Source organism: Musa acuminata, chromosome BXJ3-3 (genome assembly GCF_036884655.1).
Source record: "Musa acuminata AAA Group cultivar baxijiao chromosome BXJ3-3, Cavendish_Baxijiao_AAA, whole genome shotgun sequence".
Classification (NCBI taxonomy): Eukaryota; Viridiplantae; Streptophyta; class Magnoliopsida; order Zingiberales; family Musaceae; genus Musa; species Musa acuminata.
In genome coordinates, this window is record NC_088351.1 from 9,684,812 (window position 1) to 9,704,420 (window position 19,609).

Genomic DNA, 19,609 nt, shown 5'->3' on the forward strand with positions numbered 1-19,609 from the left:
GCAGACAAGTCAAAAAAATTAGCACTAGCATGATGATTTTGATTAGATCTACCTTTATGTAGCATCGTCGCGACCGATGGGACGCAATCATCACCAACCTCGTGCGTGGATTATTATTTCATGTGACATTACACCACTACCTAAAACAACCATGATCGCTGCTCAATCTATTCCTTTCATTTATAGCAAGCACAGCAGCACCTACGCGAGTAAAAGTGGTCTTATGACGTTTCCGATTTCTTTTTAATATGTAGATATATAGTCGGTAGAGCCATGCAAACAATCATGATTGACGTGGACTTGATCTCGACGCTAACCACCTCTCTCTCTCTCTCTCTCTCTCTCTCTCTCTCGAACATTACTTGACGATTAGCTGGCTTTGATTCAGATCGTGGCATTAAACTTTGCATCACCAGAAAAAATGGTTGAGTGCGCACCAAACTAGCCCTTGCCATAACGTGCAATTATCCTAATGCGTGACGCAATTGGCCACCCTTTGTTTGCCATTGACACGATTTCAAGGCACATGCATTCTTCTCCGGCGTTAGGCCGGTAGAGTCTGTGATCAACAATGCATTATTAGCTAATATACCAGCGGGATTACGCTTCCGTCGAACGAGCGGTTTCTGTTGGAGTCAAAGGATCCCAATTGAAAGCCGTGTGGGTGGCTCGCCCATCGCATCGGGATGCCGACATTTGAACCACGATTGAACTCGATCTGATGTGGCTGGACGTGGCCTCGCCGTGATTCGGTGTCGGTCACTCGCTACACGATCGTGGTTCGATCGGTCGTGTCGAATGGGTTGGTTGTGGTCGACCCGAACGACACCGTTTCTACTCGGTTCGAGTCGGACTCGCGTTTATCGTGTGCTCTCTCGTCCCTCATCGCCTCGCCGGGGTTTAAGTCGTATAAAAGAAAGCATCCTTCGGTTCGAGTCGGACTCGCATTTATCGTATGCCCTTTCCTCCCTCATCACGTCGCCAGGGGTTTTAGTTCTATTAAAAGTAAGCATCGGGCGCTCGAACTCCTCCAAGAAGCAAGAAAGTGCGCGAGGGCGAGCCATGGACGACGGCGACGATCCGTTCGCCTCCGGCGCGGCGGACCTCGACATGGCCCTCGACCTCGACCACTCCCGCGGCCTCGGTCAGCGGCCGCAGCGGCCCACCCGCTTCCAGCCCAGGGTTAAGGGCAAGATCAAGGCCGAGCCCTCCGCCGACCCGGAACCCCCTCGCCAGCCTCCTCCAGCCCCAGACCCTGTCAAGAAGCAGGAGGCGGAGGGTGACCCCTCCGCGAGTTCGGTTTCGTCCGCACCTGACGTGGACGCCGTGGCGACTGAATCGATGGACGTTGATGAGGAGGAGGAGGAGGACTCCGTGGTTCGTGAGATTGGCGTCTTCTTTACCCCGGCTCCTCTTGACGAGGATACCTACGTAAGTGCCACTCTATCGCTCCTTATAATGAAATGCGATATACGGTCTGAAAGTATTGCCGTTCTTAGTTTAGGGTTTGATGTATATGATGCAATTCTTGAATGACAAAGCGCGGATACTGGCGGCTTAGTTCAGGGTTTGCTATTATTAACTAATTCTTGAATCATTAGGTACGATACTGCCATCTTCTTGATGATATAGCTCAGTCATTTAGGGTTTCTTAATTTTAAAGTAACTGCAACAGATTTAGGCATGGGCAAAGAAACATGTCAAGACTGACTAATGACGCATGAGACGGTCCATATATCTTTTTTGTTTTATGGTAATGGGTAGTCGTCGGGAATCTTGACTTACCCGCATCTGACCCAAGATTAAGGGATGTCACGCCTGGCCCTCTGCTTCTCCTGCCCTTAACTCTGTCAAGAAGCAGGAGGTGGCAGGTGATCCCTTTTCAGGAGTCCCCCCCTCGACTTCAGTTTCTTTCACCCTTAATGTGGATGCAATTGTGAGCGAGGCAACGAGGGTCGATGATGATGGAGACATGGAGGATGCCATGGTTGGTGAGATTGGCATCTTCTTGACCTTACTCCCCTTAACAAGGATATAACTGTAGGAGCCATTTCAAATCTGGTATTGTCTTTATGGTGGAATTTGCTGTCAGGTTTCAAAGTATTATCATTCTTGGTTTAGGATTTGTTGTGTATTTAAGTAATCTTGAACCATAGGAATGGATGCTGCTGGCTTCTTGATACTATGATCTAGAGTCTTTTCGGGTTTTGTATTTTTTAAGTAATTAAAATGGGTTTGTTATTAGGAATGGGGAAAGAATCAGGTGAACGACGGTTGATACTTGAGATGGTCGATATATCTCTTTGGTATGCTGTTGATGGTGACTTGTCGGGAAACTTGACTTGCTGCTTTAATTTGACAGTGATGTAACTTAAAGATACCCAAGAATGCACTAGTTATTCAGCCTAACTCCTTTCCTTAAGGTTAACTTAGGTATGATTTCTTCCTAATTGTACAAAGTGAACAGCATTGTGCTTTTTGGACTTGAAAGCCTTGAGTGATAAAAAGGGTTGTTCTTGCAAACCAAAGAAAGATTGTCAGAATGTTTATATGAAGATAAATGACAAAGTTCGGTGCATCATTTGCTACCATCGAAGCTCACCTGGACATGCATCTGGAATTTTGAGTTTATGATGTCCTGCAATCTGTGCAAGTCTTTTTAGGTAAACATATGGGTGTACTATTTCAATGTCACTGTGGTAATGTTCTGGATAAGCGAACACCTCAAAATGGATAATAACTACTGTTTCTTCCTATTAACTAGTTATTTTATGGGATCATATGAATATATTAATTTTTATACAAAATAAATGTACTCCAAAGTTTTTACATCTCACTGATTTTGGAGTGACTTCTTGTTTGACAGTAACCGAGTCTTTTTCTAACATCTTAAAATTTGTTAATTGATGCAAGGACTTAAAGGAAAATTTTCTTAAAACCTTAGACAGGCTTCAATGCTGGTGTATGCTGATTACTACATCAGAGATGATCTTCTTATGCTTCTAGGACGGTCTTGTAAAACATTCGTGAACAGGATATTACAATGAAGGACAAGAGAACAGTCAATCATAAAGCTAAGATAACCTATGTTATGGTTTCATATCTTCGGATGGTTTTGATTTCATCTTAAATGAATACAGTGTTCAGTTATCTTGATTTCATCATCTTAATGATGTTTGTTTTTCTTTTTCAGCTTTATGTTATGCAATATGTACTTAGACCTTCTTGGCGGCCATATGAACTGAATGAAAGGTGTGAAGAGGTAGATTTCCACTTCGTTATCATTTTCCCTGATGCATATGAAATGTATTTTATTTTCTTTGTTCTGGGTTTGTGATGCTATATGCATCTTTCAATGTTCTTATGTGGGTAGATTTTTGGAAAATTGTGACAGTCTCACTATTGACTGTTTCTGTTGTTTTCAGGTCCGAGTGAAACCAAAAGAATCAAAAATTGAAGTAGATTTTAGCATTGATGCCAATAGTGAAAATTATGACCAAGATGCAGCTGAGCCCCTACGGTTACAGAAGCAGGTATAGAATTATGTGACTGTGTATCTACTTCTTTTGCTCATTACTCGCACAACTCGCCATATATATTGCTGAAATGCATATAAACTAATGGCAAGCTCTAAGACTGGTATATTCTACAGGTACAATCTGACTTCGACTTCTCGTTTTTGTTTTAATCTTTTCATGTAGTATATAGATGCATTAAAGTATTTACTAATAGCTCTGTCTTTGACCTTAACTTGATCAACTTTCTGTATTGAAGGTTAAGAATCTCTCTTCTCGACTTTCCATAATGGTATACCACAATATAATGTGAAAGTAGATGCATTTGGCCATAATTGATATCTTCTGTTTGATATCATTATATCAAATGCTTGTAGCTGTTAAGATGCAGGTTAAGTTTTAGTGGTACATTGATAACCCTCAAGATGTGTTCTTGATGTCTGTGTTTACATTCACTTTAAACTTTTTATATTTTCTTGGGATAAGCATTTTTCTTATATGTGCCTGGAACTAATTTTGGTTGATTGATTGAGATAATTGAGTGAGACGCCACCATGCTGAAGCCTGTTTTCTCTATATAATATCTCAATATTGATAGTGTCTGCAGAAATTTAATCGACTGAAATGACCACTTGCTGGTATATTTGTACTAGTTCTCTTGTTTTGATTAACGTAGTCAGCAGTCACCACCTCTATATCTGCACAGTATTGGCAAGGCCTAGCCATACCAGTCACTGATTGGCATTGGGATGTGCTGAGGAACATGAACTCTTTGTGCACCTCCTTTTTTTTTTTTTCTTTTCTACAATATTTTCTTCTTGATGTATAGCGCTGGGAACAATTGACATGCCAACTTTGGCATTAGGGCATGCTATACAATGTGCATTCCCTGTGGACTTTGTCTTTTGGTGTTTTCTACTTGAGTACAATTGAGATGCTCTTTGTTTGTAACTTTTGATGTATATCATAATATTTCATGTTTCAAAGAATGATATTACATGTCTAAGGTCATTCATTGTATATTTATCCCAACTTTTATTGCACTACCAAAGTTGTTTCTGTGGAACTTTGTGCTGTCTCACATTGCTTCAGGTCTATTGCCAGATTATGAGTATAGTGATATTTGTAGGTTGTTAGATTTCCATTTGGACATTTTCTTTAATTCTTTTTTTTTTCATGATTTTTTTTCAGACATTGTCATCATCAATTGCACCTTTGGTAACTAGCTATGCTGTTGGGATTTTGAGAGGCGACCAGGTAACTCTTATTGCTTTATTCACAGTGTGATTTTTTGTTCTATGTAGACATATGATAAAGCCCCACTGTGAATTACATTTGTATTTTTCTTTAACAAAGTTCAAAAGTAAAAATTTGTATATGCCTCTTGATTTATTTGTTGTGCATGTGCTTTTTAGTATGGGAGCATTTGGTTGCTTGCAACAGGAAATGACTGCAATTAGCGGTTGCATGAAGCAAATGCTACAAATAAAATTTGCAGGTGCAGCTATTTGGATGCCCACATGCATAGTTGCTTTATGTAGTTGCTACTATGTAGTGAGGCTTATGTAGTTGCTTTATGTAGCTACAAAGCAAATGCTACATAGTTGCTTTATGTAGGTGAGGCTTACATGCAATGTGTGAGAGAGGGCGACATAGGAGGAGATAGTACTGAGAGGGAAGAGAGATCCAAATTTAATTTTGAGTTGCAAACCAGTCTACAAGTGTAACATGTGGCATTTCAGAACATGTCCACTTGTATCTTGTTGGAGTTTAGTTGCACGTAAGCATGTTGCAACTGACTTGCTTGCAGGCAAACAAATGCTTTTAAGTGTGCTACTTGCTGCAAAAAGACTCGCAGGCAATAATTTACAGGCAATTAGATGTCCCTCCGTCCATATTAGGTGCCTTTGAAAAGGGCATGCATCAATTTTTTTTTAATTCCTAAGGGGGTTCTTATGGAATGATAATTTTAAGGGGCTAACTAGAAGTTTTAGAACTGGATTATGTCAAACATAACCCGTCCGTTATTCTTTCATCTGATCACTTCTTGTCATTCCTCTATGCTTTTCAATTGGACCATTGTTCTAAGTTGAGGCAAGTTTAATTGTTTGTTTGTTCTAGGTAGTCAGATCATCCTTTTCCCTTCACTCTCATACATCTTAATATCCTCCTCCAATGTTTCGTCCAAAATACTTCAAGCCCTTTATAGTATTGCTCTTGGGATAACTTCGATATGTGTGAATATCATTTTCCCAATACACTAATATGCAGGGTATTGTCGATTGTCAACATCACAATTTCTCTACCCTACTGTCATGACTTAGTTGGTTTTGTCTAAATTGTGTGGCACCCTTGCATATTTGTTCACAAAGGGTCAGCCTCTCCGAAACCTCTTATGGTCCCATAAGAACCTGTAAAGGAGAAGACGGGTTATAAGAAACATTTAACTCGGGATCCCACGAACAGACATTTCAGCAAACACTTGATAGTCAATGCAAATTACAAATATCGACTCCGTAAGCTCTGAATCGTTACGTGATAAAGGGTCTAAGGTGGTCTGCCACTATCAAAAGTCCCCACATGATATTATTGTGGAATAAGGCAATGAACCGATCCTAGACAATGCCTCAAAGGTCCATTTAATCATGTGCCATTTGGGTAGCTCCACGGTGTTCTGTTGGCTAACACTCCGCATCATTCTGTGGAGCTAAAAACCCCTAAAATGACTATCTAGGTGGCTTATTTTGGGGCAGTTTTGCTTCTGCGCGATAGCTACACATAACCTGCATGTATAGGATTGAAGCAATCACAAAAGCCAACCAAAATGGTGTTGTCAAGCCTATTGGTAAGTCCTTTACATATTGTGCAAAGCATGAACAAAAATCGAAAGACACGGGCATACACAAACATTACATCGAACACCTTGGTCACATATTTGTCCATGACATTCTCTCCCCTTATTCTTTCTATATCCTTGTCGAAGCCTTTCCAAATGCTTTATCTCCTCGCCTTTGCTAAATATTCAATCTTCTGCTTTAGTTGTAATGCATCTCCTTCGACTTCTAGTTGCTCTCCAACGTTGTTATTGAGTAGTCAAACTTTAATCCATCACGTTGCTTCAACTTACCAATGACTTTGACTCTTGTGTGAGGTCGATCAAGTTGTGCTGATCCTTGTTAGTTCTTATGGATCCTTCAGATGAAGGAAAAGACATTACTTGTTAGGTGCCCGTCTCTCAAACCTCTCGCGTTGCTTGAACTGGGTGGATGCTTGTTGGAGCTTTAACGAGCATCGCATCGCAGACCTTGAAGTTTTGAGCTCTTTCCTCAAAAAAATTTGCCCATCGATTCCTCTTTTGCTTAGTTGTCGCCTCAAAGTAGGTTCACATTGCTTTCCCTTTTGATTGTTGTTTTTATTAGGAAATGAAGCAGATAATTTACTCATGGCAGAATCAATCACCATTAGTGAGGATTTGATAACTGTTGTCGTTCACTAAGTCTCTTCGAAGGGTCTTTGAACATGTGTAGAGCTGCTCTATTGGATAAATAAGAGAATTGGGGTGTTCGGTTTCCCCCATTCTCTTAAAAGTTAAGAGGGGAAAGGTTATTGGATTTCACTCGCCTCCTCGAGGGTTGTACGTCATGCATCAAGCTGGTTATTAGCCTTTGCTTGCTCTTTGCTTATACTTTTGAAGCACTCGAAGTGTTTGCACTCATTGCGTTGAGTTAACTACCGTAATTCTCCTCATTACCATCAAACTTTTGGAATACAAGAAGTTTTGCCAAAAAGAGAAAAATTTTGCTTCAACTTAGAGCAAGTCTTCGATGGTTTTGGTCGCCTCTGGGATTGTATCATCTCCTCCATCATTTCTGTCGCCTACTATGAGTAGAAAGGTATAACATTGAGTACTGCCTACTTCGTTCCTTGGTTGAGCACTCTTGCATCGACCCCAAGTCCCCCACTTATGGCTATCTTGATGAGAAACCCGTCAACATCGGTCTTTTGAAGTTCCCTTCTACCTTGTCTCGATACTCGGAGTTTGCCTTTGCATTCTCCACCTACTTGGCCCCCTTTCATGGTCATGCGCTCTATCTCCATGAGAGCAAGGGATCGATGACTTCACGGAAGTCTCACGTCTATGGTACCATGGTGTTGGCATGCCCATAGCCCCACTATCAGTTGCCTCACATATGTGTCCCTTTCTTTGCGATCGGTAGATCCGCCTCTGCGGCACTATGACACTCCTTTGAGTCCACCTCAATCCTAAATGATGCTTGATTTTAGGTAGCTAAGTCCCTCTGGACTTGTCATCGCTTCCTCGCCTCTTTCGATTACCCGCTTCAACACATCTGTGTTCTTTGAGTAGTTCCTATTAGTCGATGGAAAGACAGACTGTAACTCCCATGTATGACCTTCGTTATGTTGCAAGGCTCACGTCGATTTTATTCTCCTTTGTGTCCTTGGTAGCAACGTTTGCTCGCCCGAATTTGTTATTCGACTCGTCGAGCTCCCTCAAGTGAATATGAGCTCTAGAGCAGTTTAACTGTCCAGCAACTTCGATCATACCACTGTATGATCAAGCGCCACCCCCCCAATTGGGACTCCCAGTACTTGTACTCGGAACCAGTGATTTAAAAAGCGCTAGGCGCCAAAAGGCGCCAAGGTCCAAAAACGCCCGAGGCATTAGGCGCTCGCCCGAGCGAAGCGAGGCGCTAAAATATAAAAATATATAATATAATTAATAAATATAATTATTTAAAATTTTAAATAAAAATATGCTATTATATTAAGAAAATCTAAGATACAAAATCACTATGTCACATTAACAAAAAGTTTCAAAATTCAAAACATTAAAATTTTACATCAAAGTCATTCATCATAATCAATATTATCGTCATTTTCACACAAATCATCTTCATTGAATTCGTCTTCTTCCTCTTGTTCTTCGATTCCTTCCTCTTCATCAAGATATGTTTCATTCTCTATGTCTTCAACAATAGCAGGAGCCGAGCTTGAAGCTTTTGCACTCATTTTTCTCTTTGACATCTGTCTTGTATATGTTTGTAATTCTCCAGCACCTGAAGCTCTTGCCACATCTCCCCACGTCAATCTATCATCTTCAAATACAAGCTCGTCTTCAGCATCTTGCAAGTTAGCACCCATTTCTCCTACTAACCACTCATTTGAATCATCAATATCTTGCAATGAGATTGAATCAAATCTATTTTTCAAATCATGACGAGTCTTCAAAGCTTGATTATACTTTATGTAAACAAGATCGTGCAATCGTTGATGTTCTAACCGATTTCTTCTCTTCGAGTGAATCTGTCATGTCATATAATTTAAAAATATATTAATACATATATCTAAATAAATAAATAAATTAAAATAAAAATATTTAGTAATACTTACATTTTCAAAGACACTCCAGTTTCGCTCACAACCCGAAGCACTACATGTCAAACTAAGTACTTTGATAGCAAATTTCTGTAAGTTCGGGGTGGAATTTCCAAATAGACTCCACCATTCAGCTGCAAAATTTATGTTATTATTAGCAATAACATAGTAACATAATATATATGAAATTAATTATATCAAATTATTAATACCTGGAGAGGTAGTTATCCTGGATCGAACGGCAATTGGAATTCCAAAAAGACCTTCAGCATTTTTATATAAAGATAATTCATGAATAATCTTATCTTGAACCTCAATGCTGGGAACTAATCTTGCAACACACTGATATAACCCACCCAAAACTTCTGCATCAAATCCAATAGATTTAATTTTATAAAAGAATTCAGGGTTCAAATAATATCCTGCTGCATGTAAGGGACGATGAAGTTGACAATTCCATCTTTCGTCAATGATTGTAAAAATTTTCTCATATTTTTCTTCATTTTTATTAAAAGATCTTTTAATCGTCTCCTTTGCTCTATCCATAGCCTCATAAATATATCACATTGCAGGCTTATTTTCATTATCCACCAACCGAAGGACTCGAACAAGAGGGCCCATTACCTTTAATATATAAACTACATGATTCCAAAAGGATGGCATTAAGATGATATCAGCAGCCCTCTTGCCTTTTGCTTCTTTTGCCAATTTACTTGTCACCCATTTCTCAGAGGTAAACATATTTCTCAGAGTATGTTTTTGACGATGCACGCTCTGTAATGTCAATAATGAAGTAGCAAATCGGGTAACACCATGTCTCACTAATTCTTTATTCCCTGTAAATTCTCTCATCATATTCAAAGCCCCAATGTGATTATAAAGAAATCCAACAACAAAAATTGCCCTTTCTAAGGTTTTCTTGATTTCTACGATCTTTCCAATATTTTCCAACATTAAATCAATACAATGTGCTGCACATGGAGTCCAATACAAATGTTGTCTTTTTGATTCAAGCAATTTACCTGAGACAAAGGATAACAAAAATGATAAGACTTAAGAGTTTAACACAATTAATTGAAGATAAAATAATTAACAAAATCAAAAGATGAATATTACCAGCTAAAACATAGTTGCTTCCATTGTCCGTTATGATTTGAACGATATTTTGTTCTCCAATTTCTTCCACGAAGTTGTCAAGTAAATCATATATCTTGTCTCCAGATTTTACAAAAGATGAAGCATCTATTGACTTCACAAACATAGTCCCTAAAGAACAATTAACCATAAAATTAATTATACTCCTGCGCCTCCTGTCAGTCCAAACATCTGACATAATAGAGCAACCATGTGTTGCCCATGATTCTTTATGACCCTTTAGTAAGTCATTTGTATAATTCAATTCTTTTTGCAGCAATGGAACTCGCATCTCATAATAACTTGGAGGTTTTAATCCTGCACCATATCTTCCAATAGCTTCAATCATATCCTTAAAACTGTCTAAACGAGTTGTACTAAGGGGAAGACCAGCCTGATAGAAGAAGCGAGCAATGTGCTGAATTGTTCTTCCTCTTATTTCTTTATCATAAGCATCACTTATATTTGTTTGTCTCAATTTTGAGCCTCCTGCTTGCCCTTGTTGTTTCTGGGATCCTTGAAGCATATATAGATCCATCGGTCCTTTTCTACCTTTCTTAGTACTCATAACTTCTTTTCCCTTTTTGTCGTATACTCTTTTTTCACTTGGGTTAATACTCGCAGAATAATCTTCTTCTTCATCCCTGAGATGTTCAACATTGTCTTCTGGTAAATTCCCATAAGATTCATTCTTTTGCATCTTCTTTTCATTCATATAATTCAGCAACTCTTCTTTTACCTCAGGTGGACATTTTTTGCAAGCTGCTGCATTCTTGAAATTTCCTACTAGATGTTGTTTTGCACGAAAAATACCACCTCTGGTAGTCTTATCGCAAAATATGCAAGTCACTGCATTAGGATCTTTCGGATCCTTCAAATAATTATACTTCCATGCAGGATCTTTTTTTGATACCATTGGAGACTTTATTAAGTTGCTCTCTACACTTGCCATTTTTGTTGAAACCTAACAATAATTTCAAATAAATAAAAATTAACAACATTAAAATCAAAATAATATATTATTAATCTATTAACAGAAAATTAATCATTTCAAAATTCAAATAAACTTAATATTAAGAGTATACTGAGGAGAAACGAGGAAGTAGCAGCGGCGAGCGACGGCAGCAGCGGCAACAGTAGCAGCGGCGAGCGGCGGCAGCAGCAGCAGCAACAGCAGCGACGAGCGACGACAGCGGGAAAGGGAAAGGGAGCGGAAGGCGCGAGCAGCGGGAGGCCTCGAGGGAGGCGCGAGCAGCGGGAAGGCTCGCAGGAGGCGCGAGCAGCGGGAGGGCTCGCGGGAGGAGTGAGCAGCGGGAGGGCTCGAGGGAGGCGCGAGCAGCGGGAAGGCTTGCGGGAGGGCTCGCAGGAGACGCGAGCAGCGAGAGGGCTCGCAGGAGGCGCGAGCAGTGAGAGAGCTCGCGGGAGGCGCGAGCAGCGACAGCGGGAGTAGCGGCAGCGAGCGACGAGATCGCGATCGGGATCGAGAGCGGCAGCGGCAGCAGGTTAGTGTTGGGTTAGGGTTAGGGTTTGGGTTTGGGTTATATCGGTTTAGTTGGTTCGATTGAACCAACTAACAACCGAACCAGGACCGAACCAGACCTAAAATTCTGATTCGGTCGCCTTAGTTTACCCAGGCGCTCGCCCGAAGCGCCCAGCGCTTGGGCTCGGGCGAGCACCCAGGCGGCGCCTGTTTGAAGCGCGCCGCCTGGGACATTAGCGAGGCGCTCGGGCCTCGCCTCGCCTCGCCCGAGCGCCTTTTGCAATCACTGCTCGGAACCCCCCTCGGTGGTACACTACCCTTATATACAGATGAGTAAGGCTTTCATTTGATATAAAATTTAGTGCACGCATGGGAGACCCGCCTCTGCGGTATCATGTTATTCACTCTTTGAATCCATAGCTTTTCTTGTCGTTGTGTTGCTCATTGAAGTGGAGCTCCTAGTAGTTCCTTATTATACCTCTATATGATCAAGTTTCTCACGAGACTTCTCCTATGTGTGTCGTATTACCTCAAATTGTTCCACCATGATCCGTTACATCATATCGCCTCTTGGTGATATCTCCATTGCATTCTAATCTTTGTGGGATGAATTCAGACTGTAATCTCTATATGTGTGTGATCTCCGCTAGCATGTCGCAGGTTTTTTGTCACCTCCGATTGTGTTTGCTCCCTTGGTAATCGACCTTCGCCCACTCACTCTTGGGTCACACAGGGATGAAGCATAGCTCTAGGACAATTCGTCGCTTAGCAGCTCTTTAACTTTGTTGAAATTGGTGCACCATTGTTTAGATCCTGGGCCCTCACCCCCAGCATAATTTTCGTTGCACACAGCTTCCTTTACAGCAACTCGAATGACAACACTATGATATATTTTTCAAGAGTACCTGCTTTCGCGTCCTCTTGCCTCGTGCAAATGCCTTTTGACCTGAACTTCGTCTCTGCAAGTTATTGTCTTAATCCCTTCATCAATTGCTTCGTTGGGATAAGGTTTATGTGCCTCGAAGCTCCCTTTGACTTTTGTATCATGCAAGATGAGTCTGCTCCATCAGAACGAGGGACCCATGGAACATGATATCACTCTTGCCTCTGTAAGAGTTCATGTCCTTGACCTTTGTCCAAGGAAAGTTTCGCGCCTCTACTCTATGTTTCGTATTCTATGTTGACTCCTTTCATACGGTTTGGGCACTTCACCAAGTTTCACTCATTATTTTGTTCCTCGGTTTGTATTGAGTTGATGGTGGCCCTTACGCCCACCGTTTCACAGGTTAGTCCTCCGTTAAGTTTGATCTCTACATCAAGTGTGCCTTTGTTTGGTATTGCCTAGGGTTGCTCCCTCATTTGATCTCGTAATGCGTTCACTAATGCATTATCTCGTGCGAGATTATGTGGCGACTCTTCACCACTCGCTTGGTCCATTGAGCTTTATGGAGCTGTCATCTTGTGGTGCCCTCCCTTAACATGTGTGATCTGTTACATACGATTCTCTCTCTAGAGAATTGGGATTATCCCTTCTGGATATTTGTCCTGCTGGAGCAACTTTCCATTTCACATAATTCCCTTTGGAAGTTTCGTAGACCACCATCTCCTTAGACTACTTCACATTGTTGAACAAACTATGCTCTGCTTCGCTATTATGAACACACTTTCTAGATTGCGAGTCTTTGTCAATATAGCCCCCGTTGTGCCTCTTAAGACCTAGTAACATGTTGAACCTATTGCACACTTCATCCTCCTACGAGCGTATCCTTCCCATGACGAAGAAAAAGTTTCCATACTCCATGGCACCGAGTTTCGATCATCTTGGGATGGCCACAGAGCATACAAGCCCTTCCATAGGTATTGAATTCTTGGAGTTGACAATTTCCCTCACCTTTATAAGATTTGCATAACTATTTCATTCGCCGAGTAACACATCTCTCCTTGTATGGTTTCATCCTTTACCAAGCGTCGTCGCTTGCCTTGATCACCGTTAAGTATGGTTTTTAACGTCGAGCCGTAGCTCGAACTCAACCACCCAATCTTTGTGTGCTATGCGTTCTTCCTAGCTTGATTGTTCTCGTGGTGTCTCTCGCGCGGAGGGTTAGTCATTCCTCTGAATGTCAATCTTAGATATCAGCTCCTCTAGGTGACTCCTTTTCCTACGTCTCTCATTTCCCTCAAATGGTCGCGCATGCTGGCTGCCCTCAATGTAGCTTTGTTAGGTCCCTCACGTTTGTATGTCAAGTGTTTCTAAGTTTGTTAGTCTCGCTCTGATACCATGTGTCATGGACTTAGCTGGTTTTGTCTAAGTCATGCGACACCCTTACGTGTCCATTTGTAAAGAGTCTGCCTCCTCGAAACCTCTTATGGTTCCATAAGGACCTGCAAAAGAGAAGATGAGTTAGAGGAAACGTTTAACTTAGGATTCTACAAGTAGGTATTTCAACAAATACTAGATAGGCCATGCACATTACAAACATAAACTTCACAAACTTTGATCGGTTGCGTGACAAAGGGTCCAAAGTGGTCTATCGCGCTCAAAAGTCTCCGCAAGTGCTCACATGGCACTACTAAAAAGCAAGGCAACGAACCAGCCCTAGACAATACCTGAAAGACCTATCCAATCATGTGCCCCCCGAGGTTCTCAAGTGTGTTGTACTGGCTGACACTCCGCATCATTCTGTAGAGCTAGAAAACCCTTTAAATGACTACCTGGATGGCTTGTTTTTGGGCACCTTTGCCTCTGCACGATGACTGCACATAATCTGCATTTACAGGACTAAGACGATCACAAAAACTAATCAAAATGGACTGTCAAGCCTACTACAAGCTCTCTATATGCTGTGTAAATTATGAATAAAAACCGAAAGACGCAGACATATACAAACATCAAACATTACATTGAACATCCTGTGTACAAATTTGTCCATGACACTATGCTATCAAAGATAGTTTGTTTATCCAAGAATTGTAATATAAGTATGGAAACTAGATCATAAGTTACAATTAGAAGGATTTTTTGGTTGGCTGATAAAGGGAAACCCGGTGTGGTCAATTTGAACAGTATATGGCAACTAGCAAGGAAAAATTTTAGTACCTATTTTGAAGCTTGTTAAGAAAGGATCCCAGTCTCTCAAAACTTTCTACAGGATAATCTTGCATGTTCTGAGAAGACACCGAAGTCCAACTATTTCATATGTCACTATAAATATAAAAATATTTAGTAATTCTACGTTTGTTAGCTTCATTGTCAACCGTTCTAAGTTTCTAATTTGCCCTTTTCCATTTATATTAAATCGATAGAAGCAGTTCTCACTAATGATTTTCTCATGTATCTCTGATAACAGATGCTTATGCAATATCACCTGTTCTTTTCCCTAAGATATTTTGTTCTGTCTTGCAGCTGCACTTAAATCCTATTCATGCAGTTGTGCAGCTTCGACCATCAATGGCACACCTAGACACTGGGCTGCAGAAGAAGAAACACAATGCACAAAGTGCCGAATTGAGCACTTCCAATGATAATTCCATGGTGATTTTCTTGTTGGCTATTGACTCCTCTTCACCTGGTTAGCTGGCCTTAACTATAAAGTTCTTGAAAAGGGCCTTTGATTTTTCTTTTACCATTTCAAGGATTCCCTTGGACACCTTTTTTCGACGAGTTATCACTTTGCATTGCATGTGTCATACAAAACTAAGGGTCTGCTTACTGTAAAATTAAGTTAAGGGAAAAATCCTATCTAGAAAATCCTTACCATAATAACATGCAGATTCTCAATCTTTGAGAGTTTGCTCATGACCAACTGCTAATGTATCACAAGGTGGACTTTGCTGATATTGCCGTGCAATCTGAATTTCAAAATTTTAATATCGTATATATTTATGCTTTCAATTCCTACATTATTACGGTGTATCCTTGGATTCCTCTTCTTCTATCAACTACACTAATAATTGTGTTGTTTTGACTTGAATATGGAGCATTGAATGTGATATTGATCCGAGCGTCTGGTGTATGTGGTTTTCTAGTTTAGGATACAAGGATTGAAGTGTTTGAATTCCATCTACAAGGTGTGGAGACTGGTTCAAATATTGAAGTGTATTTAAAAGTTAGTAGATACAAATAACATTATTATATATGTAGAAAAATAAATTTTACTCTATTTGTATAATTTTAAAATAAGTGTAACTATTGTTATATTAAAAGTTGGCTAGACAAGTTTCAAATTAATTCTTAACAATTGTTTTTTTCTCTTATCCATTATATATCTTTGAATAAACTGATTTTAAAAATATCTTTTTATTTGAAAATATCTTAATATTATTAAACCCTTCTCTAGTTAACTATTTTCATTTCTAGTCGTGTTTATTTAAAAGTGTGTTGCATTTGTATCACAAATCTCATGAGATTTAAATCATCTGAAATCTGTGTGTCATGTGAAAACGTCAAATTCACCCTCTCTCTTATCCGATTCATTATAGTGTAGTAGTGCATGCGTGCAGACAGTTTGGTTCAGTTTCAAAGTTCTCAAACTGAACCAAATGTATATTTTGCAAATATATTACCAAACAAATATACTGGAAAAAAATGAACCAAACCAAATTGAACTTAGTTCTGTTCTCTGCAGTTATTTATTAGGTTTGTACTTCCAAAATATTATGCTATATGTCATTTACACGAAATATAGTATAATGAAATTAACTGTATATCTATTATATATTAATTAAGTTTGGTTAATATTATGTCAATATTTGTAACAGCGGAATATTCTTTTGTATTTCAGATACATATAGCATGTTGATATCATGTTCAGTTTGGTACAGTTCATATAGTTCTTATGAATTCAATTTGAACTGACTCTGAAGTCATTTAGTTTTTAAATTTTTTAACTGAACCAAATTGAACATTGTAGACTTGGCAACATCATAAAGAGCAGCAACTGCTGCTGAGGTATTACATGGCTGGAATTGTTTGAGATTTAGCTGATCACATCCAACCTTGACTATACATGTATCCCATGCCAGTGCCCATGACATGTAATTTCAATGTGAATGGTATGCTGGAAGGCTGATCACAGGCATGATAGCATGTGGAAAATGTAACTACAGGGAGCATGTCGGTTATTGCGACAAACAAGCCTTATTTTGAAATTCAAATTCAAATCTTGAAATCCTTTGGTGGCATCTTATCACGACATGGTTCAAATTCACTGGCCCAGGATGTCTAAGCCCAATTTAATAGTAGTTTACCCACCAAGTTCTTATAAGTTAATTTAAGTTTTTGTTGTCTTTCAATCTGAGACTAAATCAGGATGTTACAATCTTTAATATTCAAAGGCTTGACATCGTAGTTGAGGCCCAACATAGTCTAGGATGAGATCCTAGTATGTATATGTGATTCCTTACCCTAGTGGTAACTTTATGCTGTGACGTGCCCTCTAGTTCTGTCTAGTCTTTTCCTACTCGAACGTCTTTCCATATCTGATATTGCCATTGGAGATAATGCATTAGTGGTAACTTTATTCACTATGATACCATTTGTCATGACTAGCCAATTAATTTATTGACTCTGAACCACTGGTCCAAAATACTTAACCCCAAGTTAGTAATAATACACACATCAGCTCCTTGTTAGTCAATCTAAGTCTTTGTAAGTCTTTGTCCACTTCTGTCATGGAGATCAAATTAAGTTGTTACACATGTGCTTGTCTTGTCTTACATCCTATGCCAAAGCAAGCTTGTTATATTCTTATCACATGTCTACCATGGAGTTTCTTCAGCTATTTTTGTCATTGTATTTATTGGATTTGAGTTTGGATTTGTTTTGGTGATACATAAGTAGTCTACAAAAGTTTAACATACTTGGACAGTCTTAAATGACTGAATTGGGCACTAGACGTAGCATTGCTTTGACCTATCAATACCTTGGTATGTGTGCATGTTATAATCTGTGACATACAATTTTTTTGTGATTTTGCCCTCTCACCAATGAAGGTGCACATTCCATGATCTTGATAGACTGAAAGATTTGGATCTCGACATGGCACTGGAAGGCACTGGAGACTTCTTGTTGTTGATAGATCTCAACATGATGTATCAACTTCAGACTTATTTTTCTGCTGCATCTGTATTGCATTTTGGCCCTTTTCTCAATCTTTTTGGTTGCTTTTGTCATCAAAGTTCCGCTATAAATCTAGCTTTAACCTTTTGCCTTGGATATTCTTATATCTCCATCAAAGGAGTCTCTGTTACTTGATATTTTCATCATGTTATTCATAATAATTATAAAAGAAAACATCAGTTAGGCTTGAGGAATTATCTGCTTCTATCTTTAGTTTCTTGTTTAAAATTCACCAGAGTCACACATTATAGTTGCCATTAGTTTCTTTATCCTTTTTATAATTTTTCTCCATATAGTTCACTTATTGGACAAAGCTTGTTAAACTTCTGGTAATGTAAATGTGGTATGTCAGTGATCTATAACTTAGAAAGACTTGGCAAGTAGTTTACATTAATGATTCTGTATTACATTTACTTATGACATTTTAACCCAATAGGTTTTCCATATAAAGCTGCTTTTATTGTTAGCTGATCGGTTTGACATAACTTGTTCTACACTTATTGGGGCACTTGTATCTGGTTTTGTAAGAGATTAAGACTCCCCAAGAACACTTCTGTTTGCTCATTTTATTGCTTCATCAACATTTAAGCTAACTTAATCGGTGAACTAATTTTGTTACCATACTTAAATTTTTAATTACAGGGAAAGTTGGCTTCTGTGGGTTCAGATGAAAAAATAGAAGATGACGAGGTTAGGAAGATAAATATGATTTCTTGTATCTTTCTTTTGATGATCTTTCATAGACAAACTCTTTTGATCTGTCAACATTGAAGTTCTTATTTGTCTGAATTTGGTTATTTGTATTCTATAATTCATTAATCTTATAAAATTTTAAAATATGAAGCCTCACAAATATTGAGCTTAAATTTGCTAAAGCAAATTGTGCAAGCAAAATGCTCCATTTCACCTATGGTTGTGCCCCATCATTGTGGTTTCTTGATTCTACATTATTTTATCTCAAAAAGCTACTAGCATATCCTATAGCTGCATATAAACTATATCTTAGGAGCAAAGGATCGAATAGATGGTAAACTAGGAAATCCTGGAGGGTGGGGGTAGGAAACGATATTGGTAGGAATAAATTCATAAGCATTCTAGAGGAGAAAGAAAATATATCAAAGGCTAGCTGACGAAAAAATAACTTTGTTTTCATTCATTAAGAATCCCTCAGTTTTTCTTTGCTAAACTATAAATACATTAAAGTTCCGAGGAGGTTTACACCAATGGTTCTTTCAATAGGAAAAATAGGTGCATCTGTACCTTTCAGATTGGACCAACCTACTGGAATAAAGTTCCTACTTAATATCAGATCTGAACCTTGTTATGCGAAATAAAAAAACAGAATTGACTTATTTCTAATTTGAACAAGCTAAAATCCAACCTAGACTTGTTGAGAATTATAACTAAAGAACAGTTATTTGACACAAACCCTGACTGCCTCATTGCTTCAGCTGTGCAATGTTGTGCCTGTTTGATCATGCTTCCGGTTGTGAGTATATAAAATATCCTACTGATATTTTTTTTTCAGGTATCAGTCTAAATATACATTATAATTGTAAAAAATATTATATTATATGATGAGTATAAAATGTATGACTTTTTTCAAGTTATTGATTATCATTAGTAGACTTTATACAGTTGTTGATCAGGTGTAACCATATGTCTTATACAACTATTGACCAGGGATTAGTTGACCGAACCTTATGCTACTGTTGTTTGGCCACCCTGAAAATGGCAATATTGGGATCTCTTCAACACCGCAGAACACCAAACAGGCTGGTCATTAGGGCTTCTAACAGCCTCAATAGAAACCCTATCCTCAAAGCTTGACACATCACACAATACAATATCAAATTACACACCTTAAGAAGGTACAGGAAACTTGTTGGACCATTACTTACCAATCTGACCAAGGACCGTACCTATACATACTGGTTGGTATCCTTTTTTTATTATACTTTTGCA

The 19,609-nt window shown here is 39.1% G+C and overlaps 1 protein-coding gene across 1 annotated transcript in view; it reads left to right on the forward strand.

Annotated features, from left to right (window-relative positions):
* Nucleotides 1-950: 950 nt before the first annotated feature.
* LOC103978148 (uncharacterized) overlaps nt 951-19,609 on the forward strand; it is a 28,481-nt gene continuing 9,822 nt past the window's right edge. Inside the window, exons 1-6 of the mRNA XM_009393849.3 lie at nt 951-1,431; nt 3,194-3,262; nt 3,426-3,533; nt 4,707-4,772; nt 14,930-15,058; nt 18,287-18,334. Of these exons, the coding sequence (XP_009392124.2) occupies nt 1,063-1,431; nt 3,194-3,262; nt 3,426-3,533; nt 4,707-4,772; nt 14,930-15,058; nt 18,287-18,334 (789 nt within the window). The 5' untranslated portion in view covers nt 951-1,062. The remainder of the gene's footprint in view (nt 1,432-3,193; nt 3,263-3,425; nt 3,534-4,706; nt 4,773-14,929; nt 15,059-18,286; nt 18,335-19,609) is intronic.